The sequence below is a fragment of the Mus caroli genome, unplaced genomic scaffold (assembly GCF_978045245.1).
Source record: "Mus caroli unplaced genomic scaffold, Mus_caroli_1 scaffold_20, whole genome shotgun sequence".
Classification (NCBI taxonomy): domain Eukaryota; kingdom Metazoa; phylum Chordata; class Mammalia; order Rodentia; family Muridae; genus Mus; species Mus caroli.
This window is the reverse complement of record NW_028227275.1, coordinates 55,694,900-55,715,684: the sequence shown is the minus strand read 5'-3', so window position 1 is coordinate 55,715,684 and position 20,785 is coordinate 55,694,900. Positions and strand designations below refer to the sequence as shown.

General features: G+C 48.5%; 1 protein-coding gene across 1 annotated transcript; it reads right to left on the bottom strand.

Moving 5' to 3' along the window:
- Positions 1 to 1,717: 1,717 nt before the first annotated feature.
- Slc22a20 (solute carrier family 22 member 20) lies at positions 1,718 to 18,722 on the bottom strand. The gene is made up of 10 exons (XM_085834050.1): positions 18,348 to 18,722; positions 18,162 to 18,265; positions 17,273 to 17,427; positions 15,264 to 15,432; positions 14,101 to 14,224; positions 12,806 to 12,921; positions 4,715 to 4,929; positions 3,420 to 3,528; positions 3,127 to 3,333; positions 1,718 to 1,994 (listed from the first exon to the last, which is right to left on the bottom strand). Exons 1-10 carry the CDS (start codon positions 18,720 to 18,722, stop codon positions 1,898 to 1,900), a joined length of 1,671 nt encoding a protein of 556 aa, XP_085690176.1. The 3' UTR covers positions 1,718 to 1,897.
- Between the last annotated feature and the right edge of the window lie 2,063 nt (positions 18,723 to 20,785).

The following is a 20,785-nucleotide window of genomic DNA, read 5'->3' as shown; positions in this document are numbered from 1 at the left end:
TCTGAATATGTTGGGTGTGTTGAAGAGATTAAGCCTCGGTCTTTCCAGTGCATTAACTAGGTGAGTTACCCTGCTCCTTGGGTCTAAATCCTTTTTTTATTTTTATGTTTAACACAGGGACTCACCATGTAGCCTATACTGGCATCAAACCTGTAACTCTGCTATCCCAGGCCTCCCAAGTGTTGGTATTATAGCTGTGCTAGAACAGCTAGGCCAGCAAGCATGCACTGCCACATCTGGCTTCCACATCATTTCTTTTTTTAGTTTTGAAACAGGGTCTCTGATAACCCAGGATGACCTCGAACTCTCTATGGACCCCTGAGCTCCTGATTCTCCTGCCTTTGCCTCCTGAGTGCTGGGATTACGTATGTGTGCCACTACAGCAGCCTTCAAAGAATAATGGGTCAAAAATATGTCCCAAGATTCTTTGAAGCCCCCCCTCTTCAAAATATAGGGTCCATTTCCTTCCTCTTACCAGGAACAATAATAACTCATTGGTCTTAATAACTCATTTTATGATGCAAATGACCATGGGTGATTTTAAATTTTTAATTATGTGGGTGAATATGTGTGTGTGTGAGTGTGTGTGTGTGTGTGTGTGTGTGTGTGTGTGTGTGTGCATGTAGTGTTTAAAGAGGTCAGAAGAGGGCACCAGAGCCCCTGGAGCTGGAGTTAGAGAGGTAGTAATGAAGCAGATCCGGGCAATGTGGAGACAGCAGACTCAAAAAAGTCCCTGACCCAGAAGTGTGCCACAAAGGTCCTATGACTTCCTGACACATAGAAGCTGGAAGGGAATCATGCTTGCTGCTCTACCCCGATATCCTGAAGGGATTTGTTGTGTGCATTCAGGGGTCAGAGTTCTTGAGATTCCTATGGGCGGGGAAGTTTCTTGAATTCATGTCCTCCATGTCAGGATGGCTACCGTACTTTCAGCGATACAGAGTCTTTAGGAATACAAGAAGAAATTAAACTACGGCCAGGCAAGGTGCCGCACACCTTTAATGCCAGCATTTGGGAGGCAGAGGCAGGCAGATCTCTGCGAGTCCAAGGGCAGCCTACTCTATATAACAAATTCCAGGTCAAGGATATAGGAATATACCCAAAGTCTGCACTGTATGCTGACCTGAGGTCAGAGGGGAGCTGGGAATGCAGGGACATGCCTCTTTTATGACTTCTGGGAAACTGGGCCAGATCCCACTTCTGCAAAGTATATAAAGATATATAAAGCTTTGAATATCACCAACAGGCAAAGATCCTGACTCTAGTCTCACTGTTGCCTCACCAACTCTTTTTTTTTTTTTTTTTCTTGGTTTTTCGAGACAGGGTTTCTCTGTATAGCCCTGGCTGTCCTGGAACTCACTTTGTAGACCAGGCTGGCCTCGAACTCAGAAATCCACCTGCCTCTGCCTCCCGAGTGCTGGGATTAAAGGCGTGCGCCACCACGCCCAGCGCCTCACCAACTCTTACACCAACTGTACAGACACACTGTCTACCCTTTGGGGAAAATGAGCTTTTTCTCCCATAATGTCTGAAGGATTGGCCATGCTTTCTAAAGTAGTGAAGCAGAGTGAGTTCTGGAATTCCGGGGTTGGGGTGGTGGTCAAGAAAATTGGCCAGGAAACCATGGAGCGTGGACTTCATTGTGACGTGTGCAAAGACCCAGCATCTCTGGTGGCCCTGGACAGTAGTGCTTTTATTGCAGTGGACAACATGATCTCCTTGGGTCCCTGGAGGACACTTCCCCTTCCTGAGCTTTCTGCTTGGGCTTGGGTGTGGCTCTCCAGCAAAGTCCACGATGCCCTCTGGCTTTGCATGGAGTTCTGCACCAGGATCTCCTAGCAGGACTTGGACGCTCCCTCCTAGCACAGGCTGAACTCAGCGTCAGGGTCCTGGCAACTTAAATGGTTTCTTTGAGGGGTGAAGCCCCCAGCTGCTGAAGAGAAATTTCTTCACTCTTCTGTTCTGTGTCTCTTTTGGTACAGCCTTGTTTGACTCTGCTCAAAGGTAAATAGAAACTTCTGTTATCTTCCTGTCTTAGTCATTTCCTGACCCGTCCACTTACCTGCCTAGTCTGAACAGGTTTCTAGAAAAATCTCAATGTTGATTTTCCAGTTTTCATGTTTGTTTGTTCGTTTGTTTGAAACAGGGTCTCATTTGGTATCTGTGGTTGGCTTGGAACTCACTATGTAGGCCAGGCTGGTCTTGAACTGACCAAGGTCCGCCTGCCTCTTCCTTATGGACCCTGTGCTGTTTATGTGGTACTGGGGTTCCCTGTGTTCTCAGCAAGTTCTCAGCCACTGTGTGGCCTCCCGTGCCCCTTCTCCCTACGTCCTCTGCTCTACCTTTATTCCTGTGCTTTTTCCTCATGTTGGACCTGTTCTGATTGAGAGGTAAGCCACGTAGAGGAAGGCAGAAGTCTGCCTTTCTTTCTTTCTTTCTTTCTTTCTTTCTTTCTTTCTTTCTCTTTCTTTCTTTCTTTCTTTCCTTCTTTCCTTCTTTCCTTTTCTTTCTTTCTTTCCTTTCCTTTTCTTTCTTTCTTTCTTTCTTTCTTTCTTTCTTTCTTTCTTTCTTTCTTTCTTTCTTTCTCTCTCTCTCTCTCTCTCTCTCTCTCTCTCTCTCTCTCTCTCTCTTTCTTTCTTTCTTTCATGTGAGTACACTGTAGCTGTCTTCAGACACACCAGAAGAGGGCATCTGATCCATTACGATGGTTGTAAACCACCATGTGGTTGCAAGGAATTGAACTCAGGACCTCTAGAAGAGCAAGCAGTCAGGGGGCTGGTGAGATGGCTCAGTGGGTAGGAGCACCCAGCTGCTCTTCCGAAGGTCCAGAGTTCAAATCCCAGCAACCACATGGTGGCTCACAACCACCCTAAATGAGATCTGACGCCCTCTTCTGGTGTGTCTGAAGACAGCTACAGTGTAATTACATATAATAAATAGATAAAAAAATATTAAAAAAAAAAAAGGAGAAGAAGAGCAGTCGGTGCTCTTACCCACTGAGCCATCTCTCCAGCCCCCAGAATGTGGTTTTTTATGCATAGCCATTGACGATTCCTCTCACTTCCAGGCATTTCTGGTTGCCTGTAACCACTGGTCCTACACTCCACAGTGCCAGAGGACACTCACCGTCTCTCCATTGCAGCAATAGTTTCCACCAGTGGCACATTGCGGGTCTCAGTCAGGAAGCAGGCGACAGCCATTCCAGCCAAGACTGAAGTGGCACCAAAGGATACAGGTGGCAGAACTGGACTGATCTCGCCAAGTGTGGTGATCAGTGGTGCCACCAAGCCTCCGAGGCGGGCATTGACAGAAGCAAATCCCATCCCCATCTGCCTGTGAGAAGTGAAGACCTATCAGCAGCTGGGCTGCAGGTGCCAGGGAAGAGAGAACCCCAGCATGGGCACCACTCTCATACTCACCTGATCTCTGTGGGATAGAGTTCTCCCGTGAACAGATACACGCAGATGAAGGAGCTGGCCAGGCAGCCTTTGCCCAGCGCTGCCTGCACTGTTCGCAAGGTCTGCAGATCTAAAGAGGCAGAAGAGACAGGTGGAAGCCGGGCGTGGTGGCACACGCTTTTAATCCCATTACTCAGGAGGCAGAGGCAGGCGGATTTCTGAGTTCAAGGCCAGCCTGGTCTACAAAGTGAGTTCCAGGACAGCCAGGGCTATACAGAGAAACAGAGAAACCCTATCTCAGAGAGGGAGAGGGAAAGGGAAGAGGGAGAGGGAGGGAGAGGGAGAGGGAGAGGGAGAGGGAGAGGGAGAGGGAGAGGGAGAGGGAGAGGGAGAGGGAGAGGGAGAGGGAGAGGGAGAGGGAGAGGGAGAGGGAGAGGGAGAGGGAGAGGGAGAGGGAGGTGGAGCTGTGAGGGGCAGAGGCTGGAGTAGGGACCTGATGGAAGGCTGCTGGACTTAGGCGTGAGCTAGTGCACGTGGCTTTAATTCCAGTCCTCTGGAGGAGGAGGAGGCAGATAGATCTGTTTGAGGTCAGCCTGGTCTACAAGGAGAGTCCCAAGCCAGCCAGGGCTACACAGTGAGACCCTGCCCCCATCTGACTACTTCCCATTCATTTGCATCTGTCTCCACAGCCACTGCTGAGACAGGGCAGGAGTGGGAGTCAGGCTTACATTCAAACCCTAGCTCTGACTCAGGTAGGTAACCTAGCCACAGTGAGCTCCTATTTCTGAGCCCCTCGGTCCTGTGAGTAAGGGCAATACTAATACAGCTTTGCACGCTTGTTCAAAGGTGTCATCAGGTGGACACATGTCACCAGAGCAGTGTTTGGTGCTCAGTCAGCACTTCTTGCTGGTGTGTCTGTCATTAGCCTGTTTGTCCTGCTGCTCTTCACAGACTGCAAACCCTGACTGAAGCATCCCATGGGAGGTGGTCAGAGAAATCCTGGTAGGTACCTGCTTTGAGTTGGTGTTGACTGGAGTAGACCAGCTGAGGAGATTTCCCGAATCACCCACATCTAAGCAGCTTTGCATCAATTACACCAATTCCTCTTTGGCAATTTCCTCTTTCAAGTTTCCTGTTTATCCCCTTTGAGACAGGGTCTCACTGGAGTCCCGGCTGGCCAAGCACTGGTGATTCTCCTGCCTCTGCCTCCCAAGGGCTAGAATCATGGGTGTGTTGTGGTCATCTCCAGAGGGCCTCTCACTGATTCTGAGACCCTGTGTCTATGTGGCTACCACAGGGCAGCAGTGACAACTCACCCTCGGGCATAAACATGTTGGCGATGACCATGAGTCCAGCTAGTATGAGGAAGGAGGACACTGTGGCCCGTCGTCCCACATAAATCATCGTGGTGGTGGCAACCAGCATGGCCGGGATGTCGATGATCCCAAACAGAGCCTGTACCAGGTAGATGCTGAGCCCAAACTTCTGCAGGTCCATGGCCAGGCCATAGTAAGCCACAGAATTAGAGAACCTGGAAAAGGAGGCAGAATGGCCCAGTTTCACCCACAACTCACTGTCTGGGGCTTGAGGCAAGGGATACAGGATGTGTGACCTGGGGACTGTCCCCTCAGGGAGTTCAAATCCCTTTGGCAGCATCTTCTGGTCTCTCACGCCTCATACATTGGAGCTCTTTCTCACTACATCTTGTTCACACCACCTGCTCCCCTGAGCTCAGGTTCTGAGCTCTGGGTTATCTTTGGTCTTCACTGTCAGTACAGCTTCAGTGCTGGGATTAAAACAGTGCTAAAAAACCAAAACCAGGCTAGGTAGTAGTGGTGTAGGCCTTTAATTCCAGCACTTGGGAGGCAGAGGCAGGAGGCTAGCCTGGTCTACAGAGTGAGTTCCAGGACAGCCAGGGCTACACAGAGAAACCCTGTCTCGAAAAACCAAACCAAATCAAACCAAACCAAAAAACAAACAAACAAACAAACAAACAAAAAACAAAAATAGAAGAAGACAGACAGGTTAAAGAACACATGCCAGTCTGTGCCTGTGATCCCAGCACTTGGAAGACTGGGGCAGGAGGATCACCAGCGTGGGCTACATAGTGAGATCCTGTCTCAAAACCTTACCTTTATTTATTTCTTTGCTTGTTGTTGACTGTGTGGTGTATGTGTGTCTGTATTCCTGCATGTGTGTGTGTGCACTTGCATGTGGAGAGCAGACATTGACCACGGCTGTCTCTCTCAATTGCTGTCCATCCTGTTTTCATTTTTAAATTAATTATTATTGTCTGTGCACCTGTACCACTCGTTGACGTCAGAGGACAGCTTTTGGGGAGCCGGTTTCTCTCCTACCCTGGGTCCCAGCGATGGAACTTGGCAGGTTTCAGGGGTAGTGTGGTGAAAGCTTTTACCTACTGAACCAGCTTTCAGCGCTGCTTTATTTTCTGAGACAGGAAATCTGAACTTGATCTCCTCTCCCCATTCTCTCTCTCACAGTCTCTAACATCATAGCTAAAGCTGACCTGAAACTCACTGTAGCTCAGACTGTCTTAAATCTCACAGCAATCCTCCTGCTTCAGTCTCCCAAAGTCTGGGATTACAGGCAAGAGCCAGGCACCTAGTTGTGCCTCCTTTTGGATCAGACATGAAACTTTGTCAAGCTGAGCCATGTACCTTTCTATAGGTGCTTTCAATGCGAAGACACTTGTAATGCCAGCACTGGAGAACACAAGGCAGTGCAACCCAACGCCAGCCTGGGCTATAGACCGAGATCCTGCCTTAACCAACCAACCAAGCTGCTGGTGACACAGGCCTTTAATCCCAGCATTCAGGAGGCAGATACAGGCAGATATCTGAGTTCGAGGCCAGCAAGGTTTACAAGGCGAGTTCTAGGACAGCAAGGGCTACACAGAGAAACCCTGTCTCAACTCCATCCCCACTCCAAAACAAAAAATCAAACAAAACCCAATCAACTGAAACAACAACAAAGAAGACACAGATGGGAGTGGAGGGGCATAAGTGTAACATAGACCCCTCTTACTTCTGTCCTGGGTTTTCCCAAACCCTTTCCTAGTATCCGAACACCAATCTTAGCTGTTGTTTTGAAAGGATTTTGCGTGTGTAATGAAGGTCTTACATCAGTTAACTTGAAGATAAATTGGGGCAGGGTGAGGGAAGCTGATGTAATCACATTAGTGTTTAAGCCTGGGCCTATAGGTCAAAGACAAAGAGTTAGAGATTCAGAGCCTAAGAGACTTTATTGTTTTGTTTTTTTTTTTAAGTGGGAAGATCCACTGTGTTTGTTTGTTTGTTTGTTTGTTTGTTTGTTTTTCGAGACAGGGTTTCTCTGTGTAGCCCTGGCTGTCCTGAAACTCACTCTGTAGACCAGGCTGGCCTCAAATTTAGAAATCTGCCTGCCTCTGCCTCCCAAGTGCTGGGATTAAAGGTGTGTGCCACCACTGCCCAGCTGTTTTTTCAGTTTTATGAGACAGGATCTCATATACCCCAGGCTGGGATTGAATTTGTTATTTTTTAGAGGCTAATCTTGAACCCCTGATTCTTCTATCTCTACTTCCCCACACGCTGGGGCTGCAGGTGTGTGCCACTTCTCCCAGACAGAGAACAATCTGATGTGAGAGTCTCCACTGAAACGGAGACTGCTACCTAGCCAGCAATGTAGGTGTTCTCTTGGAGCTGAGAGTGGTCTCTGGAGACATCTACCTTACAGCTGCAGAGAGTTGAACTCTGCCAAATGAATTCTTCCCCAAAGACTCTGCCAAGGAGCTGAGCTACACAGATTCCTTCTGCTCAGCCTTGGAAGCGCTGTGCAGGGACCCAGGCTGCATCCAGGTGGGCCTCGGCCTGCAGGGTAGTGATGCTTTAAGTCAGTCAAACCTGATCAGAGCATTCGTGGACTCTGAGAAAGATGACGAGCAGACAGACAAAAGCCACCCGGTGTATATCCCTAACCATGAGGCCATGTTGGTGGCCTACCAGGGAAGAGTGAGAAATGGCTTTGTTTCTGAAATGGTCTTTCCTGGAATGCCATCCAGGTTGGACTGTGACTGGCGATGTTTTGGAAAAATGTGGTAGATGAGTCAGCTACCAAGTTCCCAGACAGCCAAGGCTACTCAAAAAGACCCTGGCCCGAAAGACAGAGCGGGAGGAGGGAAGTTGGCTACTGACCAAAGGCAGAAGGTGCCAAGAGACAGACTAGTCTAGGGTTGGCAAGCTTCGAGTTACTATGGACCTGCAGATGGAAGCATGTCTTGGTGCCAAGGGGCAGAAGAAAGGGGTTTATACACTAAGCCAGTCCAAGACGGATCAGCACCAACTGGAATGTACTTGGACAGATTCAAAAACATTTACAGATCAGATGTCAGCTAAGAAGCAGTCCTTTTTATCAGAGCTTGGCACTGAATGCTTGGCCGACTACCCTGTCAAGTTTGCTTAGCCTACTGAGTTTGGGTGCATGCTGGGAGAGTGTGTGAGGTTGACAAATGGAGGGGGACATCCAAGATAGCCGCAGTCATGTCAAGCTGTATCCCAACACAGGGAGAATAGACTAGGTAGATATTCTCTATGATTCCTTTCTGTCTGACGTCTCTGTACCTGACAAAATTCTCACTTTTCCTATTTTCTCATTATTCACTAGCTTATCAAATATTTACTGCAAATCTGCCATATGCTATGGCTTTACCTGATGGCGACATTTCAAATATAATTGAATTAATTAAAAAAACAGTAGCAGAGCAGAGTGTTAACCTTTTTTTTTTTTTTTTTTTTTTTTTTCTGAGACAGGGTTTCTCTGTGTAGCCCTGGCTGTCCTGGAACTCACTTTGTAGACTAGGCTGGCCTCAAACTCAGAAATCTGCCTGCCTCTGCCTCCCAAGTACTGGGATTAAAGGCATGTGCCACCACACCCGTTTACCTATTTTTTATAGACACACATGTGTATGTGTATGTGCATGTGTGTGTGTGTGCACGCGCGTGTGTGTATGAGTGCGCGTGCGCGTGCGTGTGTTGTCCTCCCTGGGGGCAATTCCAGAGAAGAGCAAGAGCTCTCTCTTCCTCTCCCTGTCCCTTCTCCCCTCTCTCGATGGCACACAACTTTTTACTTTTTGTTTTAATTTTTTATGTGCATTAGTGTTTTGCCTGCGTGTCTGTGTGTGCGTGAGATTGTCAGATCCACTGGAACTGGAGTTACAGACAGTTGTGAGCTACCATGAAATCGGGTCCTTAGGAAGAGCATCTAATACTCTTAACCACTGAGCCATCTCTACACCCCCAACTCCTTTAAGATAGGGTCTTACCATATAGCCCTGACTTGCCTAGCACTCCCTGTGTAGCTCAGGCTAACCTTGAAATCTCAGAGATCCAACTGCCTCTGAGTGTAGCCCTGGGAGCCAAGGCAAGCACAACCACACCCAGCCAAGAATATATTCACTTTTATCCCAGGAATCCTTCTATGTAATTCACTCTGATCTTCACAACAGCACTAAGTGATGGCTAAGATTATAAAAGTCATGGGAGCCCGGCATGGTGGCACATGCCTTTAATCCCAGTACTCAGGAGGCAGAGGCAGGCGGATTTCTGAGTTCGAGGCCCGCCTGGTCTACAAAGTGAGTTCCAGGACAGCCAGGGCTATACGCTATACAGAGAAACCCTGTCTCGAAAAAAAACCAAAAAAAAAAAAAAAAAAAAAAAAAAAAAAAAAGAAAGTCACAGGACTGTTGGGGAAGCTGAGGTTTAGAGGGGTTAACACACTCAGGATCTAACAGTGAATGCTGATGCTGAGATCAAGACACAGGCCTTCAGCTCCTCAGTCTTGCCTGTTTTAAGGCAGAGACTCTTATAGCCCAGGCTTGGCTTTGAACTTGCTACATAGCCATCTCTCCAACCCCAGAACTTTCTTCTTTCTTTTCTTTTCTTTTGTCCCCCCCCCTCTCTCCCTCCTTCCCTCCCCCTCCCTCCTCCTTCCCTCCCTCCCTCTCCCTCCCTTCTCCTTCCCTCCCTCCCTCTTCTTTCTTTCTTTCTTTCTTTCTTTCTTTCTTTCTTTCTTTCTTTCTTTCTTTCTTTTCTCTCTTCTCTTCCTTTCTTTGTTTCCTTCTTTCTTTCTCCTTTGTACACTGAGTACGCAACGCATTGCTTTGTAACTTGGAAATTTGCCACAAAAGAAAACAACAGAGTTTGGAGACATTTGTGCAAATTAACCAGTTCTCTTCTCCCTTTTCATAGTCATAGCCCTCCTGGGATCCCAGAAGTCCCTGTCCCCACCCCACCCCAGCCTAGAGAGCCTCATGGAAATAGTGCAATTGGATCCAGATGGGCCTGGTAAGGCTCCAGGGCTTCAAGGGGGCCCTGAAGACGGCCAAGATTTTCTGTATAAAACAAAGTTACACAAGCCAAGATACTTGGAGAATCCTTTAGGAAGGCCCATGGCCCCACTTCTGCCTAAGCTGTGGATTGCTGCCTCTTATGAAAAATAAGACTTTGCTAATTCTTTCTAGAAGGATCCAAAAGAGGTCTTTCAACCTCAGAGTTTGAAGTTGGTTTGTTTCTAAGAAGAAGGACCATGAGGAAGTGGCAGGATACCAGAGGGTGCTGCAGGAGGGCAGGCAGGGCGTGTCTGGACATCAGAGGGCAGGGTCCAGATCCGCCAAGAGTGCAAGGCGAGGAGGCAGGGTGGGGGGAATGACGGGGGGTGGGGGGATGTTTATAACACACCTCCATGAGGTCTTGGGATCTCCAAGGGCTAAGGGAACTTCATTCCCAGAACCCAGGGAACATGTCCCCAACTCAGGTCAGGGGCCACAAAACCCAAAATGCAGCAACAACAAAAGCACTGGAAACCCCTCTTCGTGTCTTCCCTTTGACCCTCATAAGGCCCATACTGCAGTAAGTACTATATCACAGCCTGCCTTTCTGCCTTCCTGCCTCATATTTATCAGCTTTGGGGCTGGAGAGATGGCTCAGTGGTTAAGAGCACTGACTGCTCTTCCAGAGGTCCTGAGTTCAAATCCCACAACCACATGGTGGCTCACAACCATCTGTAATGGGATCCGATGCCCTCTTCTGATGTGTCTGAAGACAGTGACAGTGTACTCATATAAATAAAAAATAAAAATAGAATAAATAAATGTCAGATTTGAACAGTTAATGTCCAGGAATGCAGAGGAGAGGCCAAGGATGTGCCTCCTCTTTTCTGCCTGCCCCTCCCATCTGCGTAATAAATGAGACCGAATGATTTTCTGTTTTGTTTTGTTTCATTCACGGATTGGCCCCAGCACTTTGTATATGCTGGGCCAGTGTCCTACCATTGGGCTAAATTCCAAGCCCTTCTTTCTATTTATTTGCTAAATTACAGTTTATCCATTAGTTATAAATTTATTAAATTATTTATTTGTCAAAGTATTTATTTTTATAACTTATTATGTTATTATTTTTTTTAAGTTTTGTTGGGGGGCTGGAGAGATGGCTCAGTGGGTAAGAGCACTGACCGTTCTTCTGAAGGTCCTGAGTTCAAATCCCAGCAACCACATGGTAGCTCACAACTACCCATAATGAAATCTGACTCCCTCTTCTGAAGACAGCTACAGTGTATTTACATAAAACAATAAATAAATCTTTGGGCTGGACCAGAGCACGTGAGAGAACTGGAATGGCCAGAGGTCCTAAATTCAATTCCCAACAACCACATGAAGGCTCACAACCATCTGAACAGCAACAGTATATTCATATACATAAAATAAATAAATAAATCTTTTTTTAAAAAGTTTTGTTGGATTGGAGAGATGGCTCAGTGGTTGAGAGCACTGGCTGCTCTTCCAGAGGTCCTAAGTTCAAATCCCAGCAACCACATGGTGGCTCACAACCATCTGTAATGGGATCTGATGCCCTCTTCTAGTGTGTCTGAAGACAGCTACCGTGTACTCATATGCATAAAATAAATTAAGAAATATTTTAAAGAAAGTCTTGTTTTTTTTTTTTTTTTGGTTTTTCGAGACAGGGTTTCTCTGTATAGCCCTGGCTGTCCTGGAACTCACTTTGTAGACCAGGCTGGCCTCGAACTCAGAAATCCGCCTGCCTCTGCCTCCCGAGTGCTGGGATTAAAGGCGTGCGCCACCACGCCCGGCGAAAGTCTTGTTTATTTGTTCTTATTTGTGCCTGTATGTGTGTATCCGTGTGAGTTTATGTGTATGACATGTGCACAGGTAAGACCTTCTGCACAAATGTAGACACTTAGGTCAACATAATGTCCCATCTATAATGTCAATTCACCCACAGAGTACCAGGGGCTGGTGTAACCTTAATCTGGTTGTTGTTGTCTTGAGACAGAGTTTCTCTGCGTATCCCTGGCTGTTCTGGAATTTGCTTTGTAGACCAGGCTGGCTTCAAACTCACAGAGATCCACCTGTCTCTGCCTCCTGAGTGCTGGAATCAAAGTGGTGCACCCCACCCCTCCCAGCACTGTAACCTTAATTAAAAACAAACAGACAAACAAACAAACAAACAAACAACATTTGTATGTATGAGTGTTTTGCCCCCATGTATGCATGAACAGCACATGGCTTCTGATAACCACAGAAGCCAGAAGAGGGCATTAGAGTCCCCTGAAATTGGATTTACAGATTGGGTGGAGCCGCCATGTAGGTGCTAGCAATAGAACCAGGCTCCTCTGCAAGAGCAACGAGTGCTCTAAACTACTGGGCCATCTCTCCAGCCCCTTTGTGGTTTGTTTCTTTTGTTCTGTTTTTCAAGACAGGGTTTCTCTGTGTAGATCAGGCTGTCCTTGGAATTCAGAGGTCCCTCCTGCCTCTGCCTCCCAAGTGCTGGGATTAAAGGTGTGCACCAACATACCCAGCTTGGAGTGATCTCTGTCTCTGTCTGTCTGTGTGTATGTGTTGGAGTGTGTGTGTGTGTGTATGTGTTGGAGTGTGTGTGTGTGTGTATGAGTGTGTGTGAGTGTGTCTGTGTGTTGGGGTATGTGTGTGTGTTGGGCTGTGTGTGTGTGTGTGTGCGCATGCATCCTTTGCTTATGTATGCACCCTTCTGTGCTGATATGCTTATCCATGTGAGGAGGGCATCAGGCTTCTTTCTCTATCTTTCAATGCCTTTCTTCCCTTGAATCTGAACCTGCAGGTCCATTTGACCAAAGCTAGAGTTACACGCATAGCAGGCCATGGTCAGCTTGTTAACACAGGTTCTGTGATTTGAAGTCAGGCTCTTCTTGCACTTGCAGAGCAAGCACTGAGCCATTTTCCCAGTCCTAAGGGCCGGGTGCTAAAAGGAAGTGGCATAAGACTGGATCCATATATGTTAGGACTAATTCAGGACAGTGTTTGCTAATGAGAGCAGAAAGCATGTCCCCAGCTCAGGTCAAAGGGATGAGCCATCACCTACCAGACCCCCATGAGACAGCACGTGACCCTTCTGATGGCAGGAGTTCTAAAGAGGTCCAAGATGGAGTTGGAGGTGCGGACACTTGCAAACTCATCCTGGATGTAGGAGCTCACCACCTGGGAGAGGAATGTGTGATCAGGGGCATTGAGGGTTCTGGGACGCCATTTTCCTCATTGGATTCCATATCCATTGGCAATGGTGCTTCCGTGTGTTTGTTGCTGTGACAACGGGCCATATCCTCCACTTCACTAAGGCCCTCGGAGACTGTTGCATGATTTTGTGATGCAGTGGGGGCAGCAAGGTGCACTTCAACAGCCCTGAGTTTCAACGGCATCAAAGACTGTCACTCAGTTCCCAGTAACTTCACCACAGCATCAGATAGTGGCTAGAAGCAGCCGGGCTGGAGGGAAGCTGTCAGAGCGCTGGGCTGGCATGGCCTGGGCTAGCACAGCCTGACTTCCATCTCCAACACAGCCCCACCACGTCCTCATGGGCAAACTACCCGGCCTCTCTTAACCTCCACATCTCTTTCTCTTTCTTACAGTTTTGTGTTACATTTATTTATTTTGTGTGCGAGAACGCGTGTGCCTCAGCGTGTATGTGGAGGGCAGAGGACAACTTTTAGAAGTCAGTCCCTCCCTCCATTGTGTGGGTGCTGAGGATTGAACTCGGGTCATCAGGCTTGGCAGCAAGTGCTTAGCCCACTGAGCGCATCACTGGCCCCAATCCCTTTTTTTAAAAATTTTTCCTCTTTCCCCTCTTCCCCTTCCTCTTCCTCTTCTTCCTCCTCCTCTCCTTCCTCCTCCTGTTGTGTGTTGTATGTCCATGTGTATGTATGTGCACTCATATGTGGGAGGCGGGTGTGTGGAGACAAATGTTGATAATCACTTTTCTGTGTGTTTTCTTTCCTTCCTCTCTCTCTCTCTCTCTCTCTCTCTCTCTCTCTCTCTCTCTCTCTCTCTCTCTCTCTCTCTTTCTTTCTTTTCCTGACACAGGGTTTCTCTATGTAATCCTGGCTGTCCTGGAACTCCCTTTGTAGACTAGGCTGGCTTTGAACTCAGAGATCCACCTGCCTCTGCCTCCCTATTGCTAGGACTGCAGGCTTGTACCGCCATGCCTGACTGTGAGATTTGGTCACTGACGCTGGAATTTATCCTTCCAGCTAGGCTGGCTGGCAAGTGAGTCCCTGGGCTGCACCTGTCCATCCTTCAGCGCTGGGTAAACCTCTACCACACCTGCCTCCCCTGTCAGTACCACAAAAACCCAGCCCAGCCTTCCACCCACACCCCGCTCACCTCTGTAGTCAGCCTCTCCCCTTCCGCCTTCCTGCCATTCATCATGGCCACCTTCTGAAGGTTCTGCACAGCTTGCTGGGCCTTGCCGTGAAGGAGGAGCCATCGGGATGACTCTGGAAGCCACCTGGGGTACAGAAGGATCATTTCCACTGCAATCCCAGCATACCTTCACTCTTTCAGACCCTAAAGACAATGTCAGGGTGCCAGTTTCACAAGCAGGACAGGTCGCCAACACCCCTTTATTGTTGTTGTTGTTTTGAGACAGGTTTTACAAACATCGTTATGTGGGTGAGTCCCAGAAATTGAATTCTAGTTGTTAAACTTGGAGTCAAATATTTTCCCTGACTGAGCCATCTTGCCTGCCCATTTTCCTCTCTCTCTCTCTTTTTCTTTTTTTCCTTGAGACAGGGTTTCTCTGTATAGCTCTGGCTGTCCTGGAACTCACTCTGTAGACCAGGCTGGCCTGGAACTCAGAAATCCACCTATCTCTGCCACCCAAGTGCTGGGATTAAAGATGTGCACCACCACTGCCCAGCACTCTTTCTTTTCTTTCCTTCTCCCTTCCTTCCTTCCTTTCTTTCTCTCTCTCTCTCCTCTCCTCTTCTCTCTCTCTTCCTTCCTTCCTTCCTTTTTTCCTTCTCTCTCTTTCTTTCTTTCTTTCTTTCTTTCTTTCTTTCTTTCTTTCTTTCTTTCTTTCTTTCCTTCTCTCTCTCTTCCTTCCTTCCTTTCTCTTTCTTTTTTCTCTTTCTTTTCTTTCTTTTTTCTTCTTCTTTTTTTGTAGCATATCATACAGAGAATCATTGAAGTGTCCTTCAAATCTAAGACACCCTTGGTATTAAATTGCATCTGGCTCTTGCCCTAGCTGCATGGCCTTGAAAAAAATCATGGCCACTTTCTGGGCTGTACTTCAGTTCCCCTCTTACAAAATACAATGGGTTTTTATGAAGCACAGTGGAATTGATACAGGCAAAAATAATTTTGTATGTTCCAGAGCCCCATGCCATGGAAAGCGGTTGGCCAAAGATTCCCTAAAGCTATTCACAAGTACCTGGGACCCTATGGCCCTCATCATGCCTCTGTTCTCTGTGTCCAGCACTTCCAAGGCACTCTACACCTCACCTATCAGACACATGCCCATCCCAGCACCTCTCTGCTGGACGTACCAAGAATAGAGGAAAAAGACCAGAAAAGGAGCAGACACAGCAAACTGCAGCCACCGCCAGGGCCGGATCAGATATGCCACGCCAGCCAGGATGAGCTGGCCCAAGGTGAAGGAGAAACCCAGCAAAATGCCTGCTACTGTACGGCCTCTGGTTGGCATCCATTCTACAACTGTGAAAGAAAGGCAGGAAGCTGGAGTGACCCATCTACCACATAGCTATTTCATTCACCCACCCCTTCCTCATGGCTGTGGCCACACCAAGATCTACCTAGACAACACTCTTATACGGCCTATGGCAGGGTGCTCACTATAGGACATCAGACTCTAAAATGGCTTCATTGTAGCTGGTGGCGCACGCCTTTAATCCTAGCACTCAGGAGACAGAGGCAGGCATATCTCTGAGTTTGAGGCCAGCCTGGTCTACAAAGTAGGTTCCAGGACAACCAGAGCTGTTACAACAGAGAAACCCTGTCTCAAATAAATCAAACCAAACCAACCAAACAAAAAGTCTTCATTGTAAGGTTGAATTTCCTGAGACGGGTGTGGCATGCCCCTCCTTCAGTGAGTGTGTGTGTGTCTACACAAGAGCGTACAGGAACACAACCACGCAAATGTTTATGTAGTACAGAGGCCATTCTGGTATGATAGGCTGACGGATTTCAGGCATTTGCTCTCAGCTGCAGCGGGCCACCTACCCTTCTAGAAGGTGGGACTGGATTTCTGAGGTCCTAATATGTGCTTGGCACCTCTCTTTCTTCCTTTTGTATAGAACAGAGTTTATGTAGAGCACAGGGAGGGGAGTTAAGAGGGTAGTAGAGGCAGAGAAAGGCAGAGAGAGGGAGAGAGTAGAGAAGTAGGGGAGTAGAGGGCTGCCATGAGCAGGTGGAAAGAGTGGGGAAGGGAATGGGGAGAGGCAGGAGCAGGAAGGAGAGCAAGAGCGAGAGAGAAGCAAGAGAGCAAGAGAGCGCTTAGCACCTCTCAGTGTCCAAATGCTGGGGCAGAATAAGGCAGAAAAGAGGGTACTGGTCTGTACACCTGCTTCTCTGGACCCAAGAGCTCTCTCCCATCCTGAAATCAAAGGCCCACCTGCCGATGGACAACTAAAGGTGGTGGCAGTGTCTGAGCCTGATGATGTCTCCAGAGGCAAACTAAGTAAGAGCAGCACAGGCAGGTGGCAGCCCTGTGTTCAGAGCGGGCTGTCTATTGCCTTCCACCAGGGTTTCGCCTACGGGCTCCAGCTTATTCCTTATCTCTGAAAGGTGACACTCCTATCTGGTTAGCATCCAGGAGTTCAAACTCACTAGGTTGATTGGGCTGGCCTCAAATGTGTTATCCTCCTGCCTCTGCCTCCACGAGTGCTGAGATTACATTCATGCAGTACGGCGCCCTGCCCCGCCCTGCCCCGCCCTGCCCCGCCCTGCCCCGCCCTGTCCTAAGGTTTTAGAGTTTGCATTGTCCGATTGAAGCCTTGTGACTGCATGAACTCCCGGCCACCCTTTATTTACAGACTCGCGTATTTTAGGCAAGCTTCAAACTGGCTGTGCAGTTTGAACTGTTTGAGGTTCACCTTGAACTTCTGATCCTCTTGCTTCCACCTCCCAAGTGCTGCGATTGCAGGTGCGAGCCACCATAGCTGTCTCCCTTGGACACCATCCTATCTTATGTCCCTGTGTCCCACTCACCTATGTGACCCCATGTAAACCTGGCACATCATAGACGATTAGTAGGTACTGTTGAGTAACTCTCATGAAATCAATCTGACCCTCTCAGCTCACAGATTAGTCAACTGAAACCCAGACCCAGGAAAGGCCACCACTGCCCACTGCTGCCCTCAGGGTCACAGTCGGCCAACCAGGGTCTTCCAAATCCAGAGCCCTGGGTAGGAGGTTTTGAATTGTGGTTTCTGGGTGAGAATTACATAACACAAAATTTGCAAAGCTGTCCTGTGATGCTCTAATTCCCTTGTTGCATGGCCCCAGCCCCTCTGGGTCCCGCCTGGACTGGACTCACCCAGGGAGAGAGAGTTGAGGATGATGCCGGAGAAGGTCATGCCCATCAGGAAACGGAAGACGCAGTAGGCACTGAAGGAGCCCACATATGCTGTGGCAGCCCCCGAAACTGCCAGCTGCAGGTACGACCACACCAGTGGGGCCTTGCGACCCAACCTGAACCCAAAGAGCGAGGGGCTAGGGACTCCTGACCAAGGAGGCAGAGGGGCCACATCTGACACTTCTGCCTTGGTGGGGACACCGAAGCAATCAAAGGGAAGATGAGATGCCCAGTAAAAGCCACCCCTCTAAACCCTCTAAACACCACATGCAACCACCAGGCTGATCAGGGATAGAGGGACAAGTGTGATGGAAGATCAGAGATCGAGAGATTTAGTCCATGTTGGGGAAAGGTAGAGAGTTTGAAAAGAGATCCATGCCTATAATCCCAGCACTTGGGAAGTGCAGGCAGATGGATTAGAAATTAAAAAAAAAAAGATAAAAGAAAAACACTCACATATATATATGTATATCTATATGTATATGATGTACACACACACACACACCCATTGCATTTATACACATACACACACATGCACACAAAAAGGAAGAAGAAGGAGGGAAAGAAAAGAAGGAATAGCCAGGTGGCGCATGCCTTTAATCCCAGCACTTGGGAGGCAGAGGTAGGTGATCTCTGTGAGTTTGAGGCCAGCCTGGTCTAGAGAGTGAGTGCTAGGACAGTCAGGGCTACACAGAGAAACCCTGCCTTAGAAAAACAAAACAAAACAAAACAAAACAAAACAAACAAACAAACAACCCCAGATAACGAAAGGAATAAAGAAAGAAGAGACAGAATGTAGGTGAACACAAGGGCTTTCCCTGGGGGACGAGGCGCTCCCCCAAAGGCTCACCTGTCAGCAAGACCACCAAACAAAGCGGCTCCCACCAACACCCCGGTCATGTAGATGGACTGAGCCAGGTCACGAAGAGTGCGGGCCTCACACACCAGGTCCCACTATTGGGGAGAGAGGAGCGCTAAACCTTGTCCTTAGGCTTGGCCTCCTCCCAGCCCTCCAAGCCACCCACCCACCTCTGACCTCCATCACAATGGTAGATGGGAAGATGCTTCGGTCGTAGACCCAACCATCCTTGCAGCCCTCGGTGGCCACCCCATGGGAGGAGGTGTTGGGTTTCAGAAGGGCCCACTGAGGCTCTACATAGCGCCGGCACGGCTCGGGGTCCCCATGCTGGTTCAGGGGTATGACAGCCCTCAGCCAGACCCCCGAGACGTTGGTGGTAGGTTCTGTGTAGTTGGCAGGATGTTGGCAGTGGTGAGGGGGTGCGGCAGCCGTGAAGTTCTGTAGGAAGGTATGGCAAGCCAGCAGCCCACAGGGCAGCAGCAGCAAGGCTGTATAGACAAGCTGGAAGCGACCCACACCTCCCAGGGCATCCAGCAGGTCTGTGAAGGCCATGGCCAAGGGCCCTACCCCAGGTCGAGCCTGCCCAGGCCTTATGTAAAAAGGCAGGGGAGGGACCTAGAGGTAGAGGATCAGGCCAGGGGTCAGGACCACACAGGCCTTCTCTACAATCAGCTCAGAGGGATCCAGTTACACCTCACAGGAGGCCTAAGTGTCCCCACATCTGCAGTGTGTCCCTCCCCCAGGCCCTTTCTGCAGTCCTCCCTCTATCTGTTACCTCTTGAATTAGCAAAGCCAAGGGTTGAGCGCTAGAGAGATAGCTGAGTTAGCAGAGTACTTCAGGACCTGAGAAGCATTTAAACCCTGCACTTGCTTAAAATGAAGGCCATGGTGGCATGAACTTGTAATCCCAGGAAGAGAGATTCATGGGCCTTGCTGGCCAGACAGCCAAGCCTAACCGTCGAACCCCAGCTCCCAGTAAGGGATCCTGTCTTCAAAAGACAAGGAGGATGGCTCCTCAGGATGACACTGGAGGTTGGCCTCTGACTTCTGCAAAGTGCCATGGCACTTATGAGTGTGTGTGCACGTGCATGTACACACAAATACATAATTTTAATTTTGTTTTTGGGTTTTTTGTTTTTTGTTTTTTTTGTTTTTTTGAGACAGGATCTCACTGCATAGCCGTGACTGTCCTGGAAATTACTGTGTAGACCAGGCTGGCCTCGAACTCACAGAGACCTGCTTGCCTCTGCCTCCTTTCGATTGTGTGCACCTGGCTCTCAAATTAATGAATGAATGAATTATTATTATTATTATTATTATTTTTTTTTTTTTTTTTTTTGGTTTTTCGAGACAGGGTTTCTCTGGCTGTCTTGGAACTCACTTTGTAGACCAGGCTGGCCTTGAACTCAGAAATCCGCCTGCCTCTGCCTCCCAAGTGCTGGGATCAAAGGTGTGCGCCACCACCGCCCGGCTATTATTTTTTTTAATTAAAAAATAAACCAAATGCGACACAACAAGCAATACAGAAACAAAACCAAAGAAGTCCAAGTAGGGCAGTCAAGAAGCAGCCTCAGTTTGGGGTTGGGGTACTTTCAGGGTAGATTGGCGAATCACCACAGCAAATTAAAGCCACTCTAGAGAGGGGCTGAGGGCTGAGGGCTGAGAGGAGAGAGGAATCCAGGACACCATGCATCCCGCTCCCTCCAAGACCTGCTCCAGTGAGGAGGCCAGTTGACTTGGCTCCAGCCTCCCAGTAAATAGTTCCTGGAAACCACCAGCTCAGGACACCGGTTCTTTCATGATCAGAACTCTCAGGTCCATTTCTACATGCAGCCTTGTGGGCAGTCCCCACCGCCCGCTTCCTGCTCCCTCAATTTTTCTTTTCTTTTTTTTTTCCCTTTCTTCTCAAGATAACGTTTACTATAGCCCAGGCTGGCCTGGAACTCCCTATGTATGTATGTATGTATGTATGTATGTATGTAGTCAGATGGTGACCTTTGAACTTTTTCTTTTTTTTTTTTTTTGTTTTTGTTTTTTTGAGACAGGGTTTCTCTGTATAGTCCTGGCTGTCCTGGAACTCACTTTGTAGATCAGGCTGGCCTCGAACTCAGAAATCCACCTGCCTCTGCCTCCCGAGTGCTGGGATTAAAGGCATGTACCACCATGCCTGGCTTGAACTTTTTATTTTTCTGAGACAAGAGTTTCTCTGTGTAACTCTGGCTGTCCTGGAACTCACTCTGTAGACCAGGCTGGCCTGGAACTCAGAGATCTGCCTGCCTCTGCCCCCTGAATTCTGAAACTAAAAGGCATGAATCACCACCACCCAGTGGCAAGCCTACCAACCAAATATAGCCCGCCTGGCTCCTTCAGTCCCCACTGGCTGCCTGCACTCTTTGTCCTAGGGGCGACTCATTTTCATTCTCCAGTCTCAGTTCCTGTTATCTCTGGTAAGAGCCACAGAGGCAGAACATTAATGTAAGATGCTGGATTACAGGGTGTCCCACTGTGGCCTGGGGTTGGGTGGGGACTTTGTGCCTTAGAGAGCTCCCTGGGGGGTCAGATTTGTGCTAAGTGGAGGTCTTGTGTTTCCTTACTGATATCTGCAGAGGAGGAAG